At 39.4% G+C, this 17,645-nt stretch overlaps 1 protein-coding gene across 1 annotated transcript; it reads right to left on the reverse strand.

Moving 5' to 3' along the window:
- Positions 1 to 835: 835 nt before the first annotated feature.
- Positions 836 to 7,274, reverse strand: LOC137260708 (uncharacterized). Its single transcript, XM_067798294.1, has 11 exons — positions 7,270 to 7,274; positions 6,382 to 6,503; positions 5,276 to 5,354; positions 4,826 to 4,953; positions 4,509 to 4,581; positions 3,644 to 3,765; positions 3,447 to 3,519; positions 2,870 to 3,000; positions 2,265 to 2,337; positions 1,326 to 1,447; positions 836 to 912 (listed from the first exon to the last, which is right to left on the reverse strand). Exons 1-11 carry the CDS (start codon positions 7,272 to 7,274, stop codon positions 836 to 838), a joined length of 1,005 nt encoding a protein of 334 aa, XP_067654395.1.
- Between the last annotated feature and the right edge of the window lie 10,371 nt (positions 7,275 to 17,645).

Below are 17,645 nucleotides of genomic sequence, written 5' to 3' on the forward strand. Positions count from 1 at the left end.
TTACGAATGAATTCTTCAAAATTTTGCCAGTAATAAATGCAAAAGTACAAGAAGGAAACCAAGAGAAACATACATCTTCTCGTACTGTGTGGGGTGAAGTATGTTCTGAAAGTATTTGTGTATGTTGATCAGGAACAAGACTAAGTCTTGCCAAAAGTGTAATTCCATTGAAGAGCAAAACCCAAGAACACAGGCGTGGTGGGATTCGAATCGCAGGCCATGATTTTGGAATATCTGAGGAATGCGTCTCCAACGACTTATAAAGGATCAAGATTACTGCACGACATTAGCTAGCAAATAAAAAATATAACATGAAAAGAAAAACAAACGTACGGGAACTTTTCGTGTTCAGTACCTTTTATTTCAGCGGAATAACCCCCAAGGGTTATCTCAACACATCATTATGGTACGGGACACGTGGGTTGAGTCATGTGAGCATCTTACACATTGTCAGGACAACTACATACAATCTGCATAGTTTCCAAAACGTGACCTAAAACTTCATGTCCTGACAATACAGTGAGTGTATGACCACAAATTGTTCGTCAGTGGTTACATGGATAATGTATTGTCCACGTCATACCAAGCAGTCATACACTTTTAATTTCTGAAGCCAATATAAGATACCTTCATGTCGACACCCACATCAGTCAACCCTTTTGAATTGACAAAACAATCAGCATGAATATCAGAAAATAATGTCAGTAATACAACTTGGAAACACGAGAACGCAAGGTTAAATTTCTAATACGATATACATAGGAACACACGTTGTCTCACACTAAAGGCAGGGAGATGTACTTTTACGAAATCTGAAGAACTAGGCGTGGGGGTGTTACAGAAACAGGTGTACGAGAACTGGAACGACCAGAGACGTCATCGCAAAGGTAACGTGGTCTGCAAAATTTCCACCTGTAACAAACAAAACCGGTCATTACATGACCATAACACACATCAAAAATCACTGGTCAACATACTTAATGTAATATTAACGAGGCCCCGGGGTATTATGGGTGCAAAGTTTGTTTTATGTTGCTATCATGAGGATTTGAGGATGAAGACTTCTGTGGATAGTCAACTTTTTTCTTGCAGTGGATAGACAACTTCTTTCTTGCAGTGAATGCATCCACTGAAAGAATGAAGTTGTCTATCCACAAAAGTCTTCATCCCCCGCGAACTATGTTACTGTACAGAGGTGATATCAGTCAAGTTGTTATTTTTCAAAACGTGCAGTGGCATACGATGACAACACGGATACATTGAGAATCTAATGTTGGATTACAGGAGCGATGTGCTCTCCTGTTATTGGGAGAAAGCATACTTACACTTGGCTCCGGCTATCTTGGTGTCAGTGTCAGTGACAAGAGCTGCCTGGGCCATAGTCGCACACCCTTCCTCAGTCGTTGTGGAGATGGCAGACAGACAGGTCTTCAATGTAGTCAGGACACTGTTAGGAACAATAAGGCCCATTTGAAACTAACTATATCCCAGTTAAAATTGCTAACGCTTCAATTACATCACCGGAAACTGAATGAGGCAAACCTAACCTCACAAGATATATAAAAATGGCAACATGTATATACCAACAAGCGGCATGAATAAGAGAACTGAGTATCTTAGCAATGTTAATGTTATCAATCGTTAACAGTCATGCCGACGATAGTTATGTTATACTAGTTGGGTGCTTTACTTAAAAATCCCAGCTTATGTTTGAACATCAAACTCAAATTCAATCCTTTTGAACAGCACTAATACACTTTGTACTTCGCGTGACTTGTTCTGCTCGCTAACAGTGGCATTCGGCATCTTCGTAGGCTTATGAAAATTTCCATCTTCGCTTCGTAATCCACTCCATCTATCATCCCCAGGCATGAAGTTTCCTGGATCACAGCGCTGACGGTGCCGTAAGCACGGCTGTTAAGATAGCCGATAGATAGCCCTGTTTTACCGAAATTGCACATGACCCCTCTAATTTGCATTGACATCCGTATATGATCTCAACAGATACCAAAAGTATCCGTTAGCTTTATCCTGGCTAAAATGATATAATTTGTATGGTATATAGCAGAAAATGGGGTATACTACATTTGTTTTTCATGCCACTTTTCTACACTGATGAATGATGCAAAGATGCTCTAATGAATATTTGCTACTACCAACAAGATCTGCATATGTCTACATGTATGCCTTTAACTCTTAATATATGCGTGACCTGTACACAAGTACCATGACATCCATCTTTGTTACAATGATAGTTTACTCACGTGCAAAATTTCTCCGAAGTGGAAGCATCTCCCTTCGCGGCGTCAACCTCGCACTCACACGTGGCACTCAGGGCTGTGGATATGTCGGCAACAATGAATGAGTTGCGCATTAACAGAGAAACTGCAACGTTGGTTAAGAAGAGCAACGCCCTTAACGCTGGTCTGTTTCGTTGTCATTTAAAGAAATGTAAAGAAATGTACTCTGGTGAATGAGTTCCCTCCCTTAACTGTGCTGTCCGCTGGTAACTGATTCAAAGTTTTCACAAGAAGGACACAAGTACATGAGTTTGGTTTTTTCACCTGCAAGAATGTATCAAATCCTATATCATGTAGTTGATGTCGCGTTTACTCTGGTTTAGCTCCCGTTTCAGTATCAAAGACAAGGTAAATCCTACTTTTTAAATCTTAATCTATAACCACAAGTGCACAAACTATCTGCGCATATACTACATCAGGGAAATGCTTTCATAACAATACAAACAGGTCAACAGTTTGGAGTTTTTCTTTAGCTGAATGAAATTATTTACATGGTCATGTAATCCGCTGTAGTACAAAATCTGTTAACGAGCTCCAAAGGACTGAATTCTGTACAACAAAGGAGCTACCTGGACAAGCACTTGTTGGCAGTGCTGCTCTTGCATTTTCAGAAGTTGTTGCAATGGCGCTCTTGGTCGTAGTACCATCACAACCGGCTGACTGCGCAGTTCTCAGGCAACTCAGTTCAGTTTTATGAGCACTAAAACAAATTTGCAGGAAGGAGAAGATTATATCATTGTAGGCCAATACACAAGTACATATTCGGATTGTCATTTCAAGTAAACTAAGAATGTGTTCTTAAACCCAGACTGTATCGGTATGTTGGGGAACTACAGGTCAATGCCCCGGGCGAGGACCTGGAGAGTGATGGCTGGGGTTAGGGTAAGGCTGGGGCCGAAGGATGCACCATATGAAGTAAACACTAATGGCATATGTTATGATTAACCCCTCTGTCATGGTTGTTGATTTAACAGAATCGTACTGACACTGAAACTGCAGTAATGTAGACTTACAAGAAAGTATTTTTTCACGGTGTCACTGGGTAACTCGACTATCCATCCTGTTGTCATTTACCACAGGAATATTGACCGATTGGGACATTCTAGTCCTCTTTCTAAAACAAATTATGACTAATATCTAACTTACGTGCATTTTTCTGCGTCAGTCGTTTTTGTGGCATCATCAAACTCTCTCTGGCAGAGACATGTGTCGTCGAAATCTATGAAAATAGAATTGAATTTGTAAGTATTGGACCATACTTATCTCACTTCAATGCATACTTTTAGATTAATGCAAAAGAAAATCATCATTAAATAAATAAATATTTGAATGTGTTAACTTACTGCAGGATGTTGTAGATGTTACAGACTCAGCTGCCGCAATTTTCAGTTGAGCTATGGTGGTACCGCTGACACAGGGAGCAGTATCCAGTGGGTAGACACACGCGTACTGGGCCTTGTAAGCACTAGGTAAAATGAGGATAGAACTAGTATAGTACATATATGATATCATAAGATATGATATGAATGCTTGAAAACGTTTCAATGACGGAATAGATACATAAGGCGGAGGGTCACACTTCCTTGTGAAAAGAAAAACAGAATCCTCAGGCACACGTTAGAGAGCAGTTTGACACGTGCTAATCCCGAAACAGGCTTTTTCAATTCATATATTTTCGTTGTTTCGGAATCATTCCAAAAAGGAGGATAAATATTTACACTGTCAGTGTTTTGCTAGCTTTTCACTTAAATATCGTTCTCTGTCTTACGTTATGTGTATTCATTGTGTTGCGCCCAAAGTGTGCCCAATAACGCCTTGGCAAAAACTATTAATGGATTCATGTCATGCTTTCTCAGAGGATATCTCTTTGTCATTACGGATTGCTGTCAGAGACCAGCCACGAACCAAGGACACTGTCTTTGCACAGTGCATACAGAGATAAAAGCAAGTCTTAAAGAGCAAATTCACCACTTTATATTGCTGAAATAACTATTAAATACAAGTAGACTCTCCCTGCATGAAGATTTGAAGTGTGGAATTAGCAACACATTTGTCTTAATGCACTTGTGGAATCGATTACTGAATTATCGGGCGTGTTGTTGAACGAAGAAACCCACTGTGTTTGAAGTATACGTCTACAGGAAAAGACTGATTCTAGTGACGTCCATGCTTAGGCAGTGAACACACTTGGAAACTTTGGAAACTCACGTGCACGCCTTGTCATCAGAAGAAATGTCGGCTTTTGCGGCATTAATCTCGCACTGGCAGGCGGTGCTGACAGCTGACAAACGATAAAAAGATGTGATTGAGAATTTTGTTGATGAATGCATGCGATACCATGAGCAGTGTGCGTTGCAACATTGCCGTGGGATTAAAATACAATGCCCTTCGCGGATATGAAAATAGAAGGCATTCGTGAATGTTTCCTTGAACCTGATGAGTGTTCCACAGATGTCACTGTGTGACTTTAGTATACCACAGAATATCATGGGATAAGCGTAAGCTCAAAGACGTTCGTAACATACGACAGTCTGTTGTCCCTAGATCTGTTATCCTATTCTCTACACCAGTTGCCAGAGCTGCCACAGTTGAGGAAGTATCACAAGCGACAGCTGTCTTCCCCTTCAGACACACGATGTAAGCCTTGGCGGCGCTGCAAATACAAAAATATTTTTGTGATACCATATATTTTCGATGGGATAATAAATGCGAAAATACTTAATTTATGGTTCTTGGCTACAAAGGTGAATTCATCTACAATTTACACCTGTTTTTTAAGCTAGACAGACCGACAGTCAGATAGATAGATAGGTAATATGTGACATACTTCCGACGTTTCAATGTCCCTTGAATAATATTAACATAGTATACACTAACCTTTTCGAGAATAGTGAGCATTAACACTATTTGATTGTACAGTGGACAGTGTGTGAAGGAGAAACGCAATACATTTACTTGATGCCTATATTGAATACCTGCACTTATCAGCATTAGCAGTTTGATCCGTCTTCCAGAAATCCTTCTGACAAATGCAGGTTGCCGTAAACTTGGAATCTAAAAGAAAAAACACAACACAAATGAAGATCGTACCTAACATGAAAGAGGTTGGATGACTTTCTTTGTGCGCATCCCATAAGCGACGGGATGGTACGCAGTTATTTCCCTTTATCTTGCTTCTAATCATATCATTCTTTCGACATATCTCATCTCCTTGAAAATAATGTCTTTTTTTTTAAATTCCTGTTTTTAGGAGTTAACTTATGTGTCAAATCGCTACAAAATAAGGAGGTTTCTAGAACACTGATACAGAAGAAACGTCATGGAAACCAACATTTCCCGTTGGTGTCAAGGTAGTTTCCTATAGTTCCTATTGTGGTTTAAAGGAAAACTGTAACAAACTTTTGCCCCCATTTCCGGATGGTTTCCAGTGCGATTAAATTACCCGCTCTTCAAAGCAGGCTCCTGTTGGTTTCCATGTATGAGTTTATGGAAATGGAATACAGTTGGAAACTCAGTCAGTTTCAGCGAATGGAAACCAACTGGATTCCCCAGTTACCCACTGTACGGATGGTTTTCAGGTTTCAGGAAACCAAGTCATTTCTGTACTGCACATACTGCCTTGACGGTGCCACGGCGGGGTGTCACTCGTCAAAACAAACGCGGTAATGACTTGCTAATTTTTATTATATAGCTAGATGTGGGACATATTTTACTACTAAATGATACCAAATTTAACAGTCCCTAGACATTTGATATTTTCTAACCATCCGTTGTAAGTTATGGTGAAAGAACCATAAGTTGTAAGTTATGGTGAAAACCATAAACTATTTTCCGATTGTGGGAAGTCGGCGTGTGAAATGTTCGTGCATGTGCTCCCACACGTGTTACATCACATGCACACGTTTGTATGTCCCTCAAGATCAGCTGACAATATCTTTATCAAGGACATGTCAAACGTTTAACTCTGATGTGGGGAATCTCTTGTTGATATTACAACATTAGATACGTCAAATACGCGTAATATACTTGTTTGTAATAACATGCGTCAGTGTTTTATACATATATAAGTATGTCAATATACCTGTATTACAAGTAGCGGCAGTATAGTCAGATTCAATAGCATCAGCATCAGCAGTTGCAAGCGGACATCCGGTGTCAGACTTCCCAGAGGTCTCCAGACAAGTCAGGTACGTCGCAAGTGCACTGTGAAAGAGCCACACAATACCCAACACAAGCCTGAAAACTATGTTAAAGAAATTTGGATTTAACTAGTAAGTAGACAGTTCACTAGCATGTTGCATGTGCGAGCGGGATATTATGGAGAGAGCGAGTTAAAATATATCGTCACCTCGGCAATATTACAGCCATACCGTGACCAGAAATGTTTTTAGATACACTATAAATACAACTTGTTAAATAACCTGTCACTGAAAGTCTGCAAAACAGTGTATCACAAATATACTCTGCTTCTACGTTTGAAACCCCAAAGGTGAACATACGGTAGGGGTATCTCCAATAAAATCTGTAAATGAAAGTGTATGTTGTAGTCTCGTTTATATGAAGTGAACATACGCGCATAACGCTGTATTGTCCGAACCAGCATCAGTCTTCGCTGTACCATAAGCAGTTTTACAATCGGCACATGATGTCGCCACAGTTGCTGGGAGGTAAACTGAAAACCAAAACTGTAGTTGAATGCATGTGGATACGGCCAATGCTCTGGAGTGTTATAAGATGTAACACACATCCTAGTAGGTCAACCGAGTAGACAAACGAATACTTATGCACATGATGCAGTATGTATCGTCGTCCACAATGTTTTCTCCCACTGAATATTTTCAAGTTGTTTTGCTCTTTTGACGGATCAAATGAAACATTTTGTGAACATGTCAACTCTTTCGGTTTGACTTGACATTTTCACGTGTTCGGATTTCTATTCGGATTTGTGATATGTTATTTCCTTTCTCACCGCATCTGAAACTATGTCTGGTCCTTTCCATAGATCGTAATAATTTTAACACAACTCATTCTTAATTAAGTGAGTGAGTGAGTTAAAATTTAAAGTCACATTGGCAATATTTCAGCCACATCGTGACTAAAACAATATATAGAGTAACAATAATGAAAAACTGATTATATAATCCTGTCAACAAAGGACAGATATACAAGTAGAACTAGAAATGAATTCTAAAATATTTAGCGATAGGGGATAACACAATATAAAAATAGGCTATAGATCGCCAACAACGGAAGGTAGATCACCACGCTAGAGACCAAGGGGACTTACAGTACCTTTGCTACCTGCATGGACCCTAGTTGGATTTACATCATCCCTTCAGCTGATGGCGATTGTGGGAAAATTTAGCCAAAAATTAAGAACAAGAACATAAAAGAACAAGAATACTACATTTAAAAATCTTGGTACGTTTACACTGGCCTTGAACGATGTGGGACTTACGTACCCTCTCAGGAGGACAATAATTTTACAATACTTCAACCCCCTTCGAGGGTACAGCCACAAACAGCTCAACTTCCTAGTCTAGCAACCAAACATTAAAATACATCTATCTACAGAACATAGTGTTCAGAATTCAACTAATAAATCAATTTCCTTTAAAAATCCAATAATTAAATGAGAACTAACTGTGTTAAAAAGATCTTTAACTGTTTTAACAGTAAAATATTTCTCCCTTGTGATGGAGAATTCAACACAGTCAAGCAGTATATGCTTGACCGTGACTCTCTCATCACAAGGGATACAGAACGGAGGATCTTCACCTTTTAATAAGTATTTGTGAGTATATCTAGTATGGCCAATGCGACATCGTCGCATGATGACCTCTTCAGATCTGGACTGACAACCCAAGCAGGTGTAACCAATGTAGGGTTTTATTTCATGTAATTTATTGATACCCACTTGAGTGTCCCACCTCTTCTGCATCAGATCACGGATGTAAGTTCCAATGCTAGCTTTGTAATCCGAGTAAGGAACAAGAAGTGGTGTCACAGATTTGTTGAGTTCTGCCTTGGCAGCAAAATCGGCCATTGTGTTACCAGAAATGCCTACGTGGCTAGGTAACCAGCAGAGGACGATGTCGTATTGGCCAGTAGCAAGAATATTATATATTTCAATAATTTCTATTAAAAGTGGATGTTTACACGATAAGTTTTTAATAGCCTGAAGGCAAGAAAGAGAGTCTGAATAAATTATATACTGTTTATGTTTAGGGTGTCTTTCAATATGTTTAAGAGCCGTTAATATGGCATTTGCTTCAGCTGGGAAAATAGAGGCATTGTCCGGTGTTCTAGACGATATTGTTCTGGATCCAATGACAGTGGCACAGGCCACAGCGCCACCGTCCTTGGACCCGTCTGTGAACAAGGATTTGTAATTGCTATATTTACTTTTTAACTGATTATATCCTTGTTTGTATTGTAATTCATTTGTTTCGGATTTCTTAAACACTGTCAGGGTGAGGTCAACCTCTGGCCTAACCAATTGCCAAGGAGGAGACGAAAGAAGACGGGAAGGAGCTATATTTTGTAGCTTAATGCCAGCAGCAGAAAGGAAAGGTTTAATTCGTATTCCAAGAGGCGGAATAAGAGAAGTTGTTTCCCCATACAAATCCTCGTAGAGAGGATTAAAAACGCAGTTGTATGCAGGGTTGGATTCATTAGAAAACAGTTTAGTAACATACTGCAAAGAAAGCTTAATACGCCGATGGTTCAAAGAAGGCTCATCGGCTTCAACATAAAGACTGTCAAGGGGAGAAGTTCGAAAGGATCCAAGACAAAGTCTTAGACCGTGGTGATGAATAGAATCTAAAAGTTTCAGGTTGCTTTTGCAGGCTCCGCCATACACAACGGAGCCGTAATCAAGTTTGGATCGTATAAGAGCTTGGTATAGTTGGAGGAGGGTTTTCTGGTCTGCATCCCACTTTGTATTAGATACAACCTTCAGCAAATCGAGGGCCTTAGGCATTTATTTTTTAAATATTTAATGTGTGGTCGAAATGTTAAATGTTCATCAAAAATTATGCCCAAGAATTTTGCTTCTTTAACAACTGTAATAGGTGTGGTATCTAGATATAGTTCGGGGTCTTTATGAGGTGTATACTTTCGGCAAAAGTGGATGCAATTAGTTTTGGATTTTGAAAATTTAAATCCATTTTCCATACACCATTTATCAATCTTATTTAAAGAAAGCTGGAGTTGTCTTTCAATTGTGTGTATGTTTTTCCCACGACAAGAAATATTAAAATCATCCACGAAAAGTGATCCATCAATTGAATCATTTAAAACCTTTGCTAAACTGTTGACTTTAGTGCTAAATAAAGTGACAGACAAAATACTGCCTTGTGGGACACCCTGATCTTGAGCATAATAATCAGACAAGGTAGAACCCACGCGGACTTGAAATTGCCTGTCAGCTAAAAATTCGGAAATAAATTGAGGCAGACGGCCTCGCAATCCAAAGTCATGAATATCTTTTAAAATACCGTGCTTCCATGTAGTGTCATAAGCCTTTTCTAAATCGAAAAAGATTGACACTGCATGCTGTTTGGATACAATGGCATTCTTAACGAATGATTCCAATCGAACCAAATGGTCAATGGTACTTCGATTTTTGCGAAAACCACATTGAATGTCTGTGATTAAGTTGTTTGATTCTAAGTACCATATCAATCTATTATTGACCATGCGTTCCATGGTTTTGCAAACGCAGCTAGTCAGTGAAATAGGTCTATAATAAGATGGATCAGTATGATCACGTCCCGGTTTAGGTATGGGAACAACAATGGCATCACGCCATGATGAAGGAAATTTACCTGACGTCCAAATTTCATCAAAGATATTCAACAGAGTCTCGAAACATGATCCTGGTAAGTGTTTCAGGAGTTGATAATGTATACCATCAGCTCCTGTAGCGGTATTATTAGCTTGTTCAAGAGCATTATAAACCTCATGGATAGAAAAGAGTTCGTTATAATCTTCCCCGTTGTCCGAATGAAAATTGATGGGTTTCTTCTCCTGTTGTTCTTGGTATTTTTGAAATTTTGGAAAATAATTAGACGAGGAAGAATGTTTGGCAAGCGTTTCACCCAGTTTATTTGCGATATCGGATCGATCAGTTAACAACTGATCTCCAGATTGTAGATGGTGGATGCTTGATTTGGTCCCCTTACCTTTTATTTTCTGGATCATGTTCCAAACCTTTGACATTGGTGTTCGTGAAGTTATCCTTGACACATATAATTTTGCCAAGACGTGCGTTTATTTTGTTTAAAAATACGCCAGGCTTTAGCATTTAGTATTTTATATTTATTTAAGTTATGGACCATGGGATGGTGACGGAAATAATGTTCAGCCTTCCTCCGTGCTTTCCTAGCTTGTTTGCAATCAGCTGTAAACCATGGTTTACGTATGTGAGAATTTGGAGAGGACTTTGGAATACAATCTTCAGCTATTTTGAGAAGTTCAGCAGAGAAAGATTCTATAGGATCTGCAACATCTGTAAAAGCATCAGGTGTTAGTTTATTAGTACAAAGAGTTGCATACAAATTCCAGTCAGCCTTAGTGAAATTCCATCTGGATGATGGAGGAACATCAGATGGACACACAGCTGTGAGAACAGTAGGAAAATGGTCGCTTCCGCACAGGTCATCGTGAACCGACCACTCGAATTCACCCAGTAAATTGGAATACACTATTGACAAGTCCAGACAAGAGTAACTGCCAGTTCCAGGATGAAGATAAGTGTAAGCACCATCATTACAAATACATAAATCATTGTTTGAGAAAAACTCCTCTAAGATTTTACCGTTTGTATTGATGTTAGTAATACCCCAAAGAAGGTTATGACCATTTAAATCTCCCAGGATGACACAGGGCTTCGGTAGCTGGTCATATAATGCTTGAAGGTCAACCTGTTGGAGACAAAACGAAGGTGGAATATATAAAGAACAAAGAGTAAAAACAATATTCAGGGTTACGCGTACAGCGACAGCCTGGAGAGGGGTATTAAGAGGAACAGGACTGAATAACACCCTGCCTCACCATAACAGAAGATCCTCCAGTAGCTTTATAACCTGGAGGGGAAAAGTGATGGTAAGAAGTATATGATCTCAAGTCAAAATTATCTGTAGCTTTAAGGAACGTTTCCTGTAAGCAAAAGGCTGATGGTTTTAGATCTTGTATTAATAGCTGAAGATCATTAAAATTATTACGAAGTCCTCTACAATTCCATTGAAATAAAGTAGTGGAAGAAGTCATGGTGATTCAATTGGAGATCGAGCACGTGGAGAAGGTCTTCGCTGATCTGATAGCGATGGCGTGACCTCCATGTCCAGAGGTTCAAAAGTGTTGTGAACCTCTACAGGAACAGTTAAAGGAAGAGACACTTCTATGTGCTTAAGTGCCCTAGTTTCTTTCTTTTTGAGTTGTTTCTGTTGTTTGTTTGTAAGACGTTTAGGTTTGTTTACCGATGCTGGCTGTACTTCGGGGTCTGAAAGAACTTCAGGTGCTGGCGATGTAGTGGTGGTTAATGGTGTGGGTGACATTGCTGGAAGCATATGGTCAGCTTCAGTCTCTGTCTCAGTGACAGCACCATTTCTGGCACCAGAAACACTGTACAAAACAGTTTGGTCATCTGAAACCCAGGTGATCGCAGTTTGACAGCCCTGATCAACCTTTGTACAAGGAGTAGAAACAGCTACTGCGTACGTTTTTGCAGACGACATGTGACTTGTAACTGGTAAAAGTTTCTTTGCTTCATTGAAGGATATATTGTTGGTGTGCTTCAATTTCAAAATTTGTGCTTGCCTTTCATATGCTGGACATGATTTGGAAAATGACATATGGTTACCATTGCAGTTCGCACATTTTATTTCATTAGCGCAGTTGACATTTTCATGTTTACCACTACAACGGGAGCAAACTGGGGAGCTGTGACATGACTTAGCTCCATGTCCAAACTGTTGACATTTGAAACATCGAAGCGGATTGGGAATATACACTTCCACTTCAATGTTAAAATAACCAGCTTTTATTGATTTTGGTAAGGACGTGAGACAGAAAGTAAACAGGTATGTATTCGTCCCAATGATATCATCACCTATTTTCCTAGAGAATCTCTTGACAGAGGTGACACCCTGGGACTTCAGTTCAGAAGCAATTTCGCCTTCTGACATGTCAGCAAGACATTTTGCCCGATCACGTATGATGCCTCTGCACGAATTAAGAGTTTTATGAACGGAAACAGTAATCCCAGTATTCGCAAACTGACGAGCTGCGAGCAAATTAACAGATTGCTGTCTCTTCGCACATTCAACTAACAGAGAACCTGTCGTGAGACGGGTTACATTTCTCACTTCACCACATATTCCAGCAATGACTTTTGATATGACAAATGGGTTAAGCTTCAAGGGTTGTCCATCAATTCCGTCCACAACTAAAAAGCGCGGCCAGGATTCACTACTGACTGCAGTAGAGTCATCGTCAGAAGATGATAAACCATCTGTTTCAACATGTCGCCTTTTTGATTTTGATCGAGAACCAGTTAGATTGGGGGTAGCCATAATGAAGAAAGGATATTCGACAACCCTGCTCCCCACCCACCATGGAGTGTCAACAAGGACGGTGTCGAAGTGGAAACCGACTCCAAACCACCAGGGTTACAGGGTTGTTATACTCTAGCAGTACAGACACAGGTAGCTAAAATTGTCAAACAGAAGAAAAGTCAGGCTGGTTCCGCACATGGCTATTATCTGAAGACACATAGAACCCGGAGGTCAGTATTGCCAGATTGGCCCATGAGCCACCGCCTTCTGGCATAGGACTCTAGGCATAGCAACAATTTTCAAACATGAGAGTATCACAAAAATATTTCGTGGAAAAGATACAAAGATATACATAATCCACATTTGATGTTGACCATGCACAGGGCATGACATGACCAGCCAGTTCTACCTCCCGTCTAGGTGAAGTCAGGGCCAAAGTGGTGTGTTGAGCAATAGGTACACGGTTGCAGGCACCTATTGCCCTCAACCACCAGGATCCCTTCCTCCACCGACACAGGGTTGCAACCCACGGCAAACGGGTTGGTGGACCAAATATCCCCCCGGGTCCACAACGGGGGTGTCGGCGAGCTCTTGGCGTTACCCAGCACCCGCCACGAGGAGGTGGCTCGGCACGGGTGCCTCTTAATTAAGACATAGTAGGAACAGACAGTATACACAAAGCGCTTCAGGCAGATTAGTGTGGTGTATCGTGTACTAATTATGCTTTCTAACTTGTTATAACTCTAACCCTAACAGGAACTAAGCACTACTGGCTAGCGACCGGTTATCGCCGCGTACCAGTCGTCGCCACTTCCTCGATAGAGCGCATGCGCAGATCTGACCGTGCCAATTTCATTGTTTTTTTCCAAGAGACATTTTCAGACAAATGTTGGATATCCTAAAACTTTTTCATGGTTAGTAAACGAATATTCAAACCAATAGATATAAGTTTGTTTTTCTCTAAAATTGTAATAGCGGGGTCGGGGGAATGTCACGTGATCGATAGGGTTGGAGTGTAACTTTTAAGAAAAGTCTTATAAAGTTACACCAACATATAATATGTGTTTCTAGATCCAAAGCAGCATTTCCCTATATGGTTTTGTATAAAATTTCGCATAAAAGATAAATACAGCTCCACTTGAACATGTCCACGTTTTTGTCTGTCATTATGTTCTTCTTACTAACATCCGACATCTGCTAATCTGCGCAGATTTCAGTTCCTTGTCAGTTGAATTTGTGATGTACTTGGGTAGTGTGAACTCTAATATAAAAAAACATACTTTTTTCAAAAGACTCAAACTAAAACAAACTGCATAACAATCATCCGGTTATTTCATTTGAAATAACATCGAACACAACAAAACACAACGAACCACTTAAAATCTTTCATTTGTTTTAGTTTAAAATAACATCAAACAGATACAAATCTTATTAAAGAAAATGATAATATCAACTGTATTTCTTTTATTTATTTTACAAACGCCTACCAATCTATTGGAATACGTACGTGTTTTGTCTACGAAATTCACCAACAGCCAACACAAGTTAATATAAAGAGAAAATACATCTGTTGGTCCAAGATCGGAATATCAGTTAAGTTACATGCTTAAAACCTAAATAATCTGGCGTGATTTACAGTTTGGTTTCCTTTCACTAACACATATCCACAAATAAATTTTCAGTTCGATATGACGATTAGAAACAATGAGGTGAATTCGTGCACATTCAAAATGTGAGTAGGGTTTGCTCTTTCAAATTTCTTTTTAAAAATAAAGTACCATTTATGAAATGAGCTCAGTATGTCACGGTTAGAAAGACAATAATTTATTTACAAATTTTATGTAATATTTGGTGAATAACATGAACTATTCGAAAGGGGCGATAATTGTTCCTGTTACTTGTTGGGAAAGAACAATATGTACTACCGCGGTTCCTGTTGGCCGCGTAATAGAAAACACGATAGGCAAACAAGCAGGATACATCGGTGAATCGCTAATCTATCATCATGAAAAGTTTTATATCATTTGGTTGAGGAATTACTGGGGAAATAGCGAAAGACCGCTAAAATATTGCGATAACTGGTCGCTAGTCAGTACTATTTCGTTATGGAAGAAAAGGAAAAAGGTGGCCCCAACCAAATGTGCATGTCTAGTAATAATAGTATTACAAAACACAAAACATGGACCAGCTTCAATAGCTTTACATCTTCGTTTTTATGAAACCTTTAGAGTCCTTAAACCATGCAAACGTGGCAACACATCTAACAAGACGACAACCTGACGTTATTTACATGTGTCGGTAATTGTTTAGATGAAATATATGACGTTTCCACAAATGCATGGACCATTTACGAGTTTCAGTAGCCACGGTGACATCATTTCATTACCGTTATCATAGTACGGTGTCGACTTTGTCACAAGTTTGAGCTGATAAATCGTCATCACCCTGTGTTGATATTAGACACGAATGAAAATGTGACAGAATTACGAGGAAACGACTGGTTACGTCTCAATCACACTAAAAGCATGGAAAAACACAGATTCTCAAATAGTTATTTACAATGAATTCGTTCTTCCTTTTCCTTTACTTATTGACAATAGCTTACTGATTTACCTGATAGTTAGAGTAAACTTAGCTGGCTAATTCCCATGTTTTGTGTTTAACACAAATGATGAATACACTTTCAATGTATCATATGAACACGTATTGCGTGCTAGGTGAATAACGATCCATTCAAACTGAAATATACAGGTACAGGGGATATCTACTCTTTGAGAAATACTCCAGAAAAAAATAATTAATCTTGTGCACATTATCACATGTCAACTTGTATGAATATCATAATTTATCTATTTGTAAAATAATGATTCACTGTATAAATAATGTTAAAGTATAAAATAATGTTATGTTATTGTATTACATATGAATAAAACTAAGTTTACTTATCTCACGCAAATGTCATAAACTTCAGCAACTTACCTAAAAGAAGAAGAGCGGCTACAAAAAATTGCAACATTATTTTGGATGTTGTCACTAGCACCGTTCCTGCGTCTGGACGTAGAGGCACTGCGACGGTGATCAGTGCGTCCCTCTATATGTAACGCCCGTCTCCATAGCACCGGAATGTTGTGTCACATGGCCCTAAAGGTTTACACATTTACGTTTCAATATCACTGTTTGATTTTGGGGGCGGGGCTTGCTACTCCTTTACACCTGTAACCAATAATATGGGAACGCAACATCAACCCATAGACGAATCATATGAGACAGTCAACTGGCAAATGTCCAAATATATTTGTCTCGTTACAGGCATATTACAGATTTAACACGGGAACATGTTGAAACTGAACCGAACTGCTAATGCATGGACTTTTTGATAAAAATTAACTGGGAGTCTGATGAACATGATCGTATAAATGAAATATTTTGAGAGTTTTTCTTTTCAGATATTGCGTATATAATGATCATGCATTCCATAATTCTCCAAGTGACCAATACATTGTCGTAGATTTGGTGTTTGTACTGTAACATTTGTCACTTTTGTCACACGTCTCATGGCAAACACCCGAGAGACAAATGAGACAGGGAAGGCACCTGCTTTTAACAAAATAATCTCTTTGTGAAATAAATTGGGAACAAATACATGATGCAAGCTAGAATCAATCTGAACGCTTTCCAAAAACTTAATCAATATCACCCTTTCCGTGCTTATGCATTCTTTTTATTATTGTTTCATGTTCTCGCGTAACTTAGATAAATTTACCTGAATTTCTCGAAAATAAGAACAGTTCAACTTTTGACGCAAATCTACATGTCCCATCCTTCGATTGTTTGTTTTTACTTGAAAATGCTTCATTTAAAGTATGTGAGCGAGTCTAGTTTTACGCCACATTCCAGCTCTATGGCGACAGTCTGTAACACATCGAGTCTGGACCAGACAATCCAGTGCTTAATAGCATAAGGGTCGATTTGCATAAATAAGAACTGATGGCATGTGTCAACCATTCAGCGAGTCTGACCATCCGATTCCGTTGGTCGTCTCTTACGACACGTATATGAAATAGAGGTAACAATGTGCGAATCCACATTGTACATGGATGATGCTTTTCGTCATGCTTAGTGTGAGACCGTGGGCTCTCTCAATAGGCAGCTGCTGGCACTCCCAGCGCAAAGTTTTTTCTGAACATATCTGATTTTGTACAAGCGGATGCAGTGCTTGCATTCGGAAGGTTGTGGTTGGACGTTGTCATCCATAAATTCAGGGCGAGTGGCTAATGGGTGGAAATAAAAATGTGGCAGAAGAACAGGATCCCGAGTGTCCTGGATGTCCTGGTCGCCATTAAGTTTTCATCGAACAGATACAAAAAACACATTTACAATCGTGATAGAGACTACTCATGACCATGACAGATCCACCACCAAAAGAAACTGACACTCTGATGTTCTTATGCTCACAGGCACTGCTCCTAGTCTTCTAGACTCACTACCACCTCTCCTTACCTTGCAATAAAAGGTGTCTCTCATGCGACCATTGTAGCTTCCTCGATGACGTAAAATATAAATGAAGTCGCTGTAAATACCACTCCAAATGAGCTCTCTTGTCAAGGCTGGACGCTTGATCACCCTTCTTGCTCTCATCTCATGTGCTTTTATGTATTTATACAGTCCCATTTCACAGACGTCATTTGGGAAGCGAAAGTTGAAAGGCTGACATACCACAAGGCTTGTTAAATTCCGATCCTTAACTTGAGACGTCTTTCGTGGTTGATCTGGCTTTCGTCAGCCC

Source organism: Haliotis asinina, chromosome 14 (genome assembly GCF_037392515.1).
Source record: "Haliotis asinina isolate JCU_RB_2024 chromosome 14, JCU_Hal_asi_v2, whole genome shotgun sequence".
Lineage (NCBI taxonomy): Eukaryota > Metazoa > Mollusca > Gastropoda > Lepetellida > Haliotidae > Haliotis > Haliotis asinina.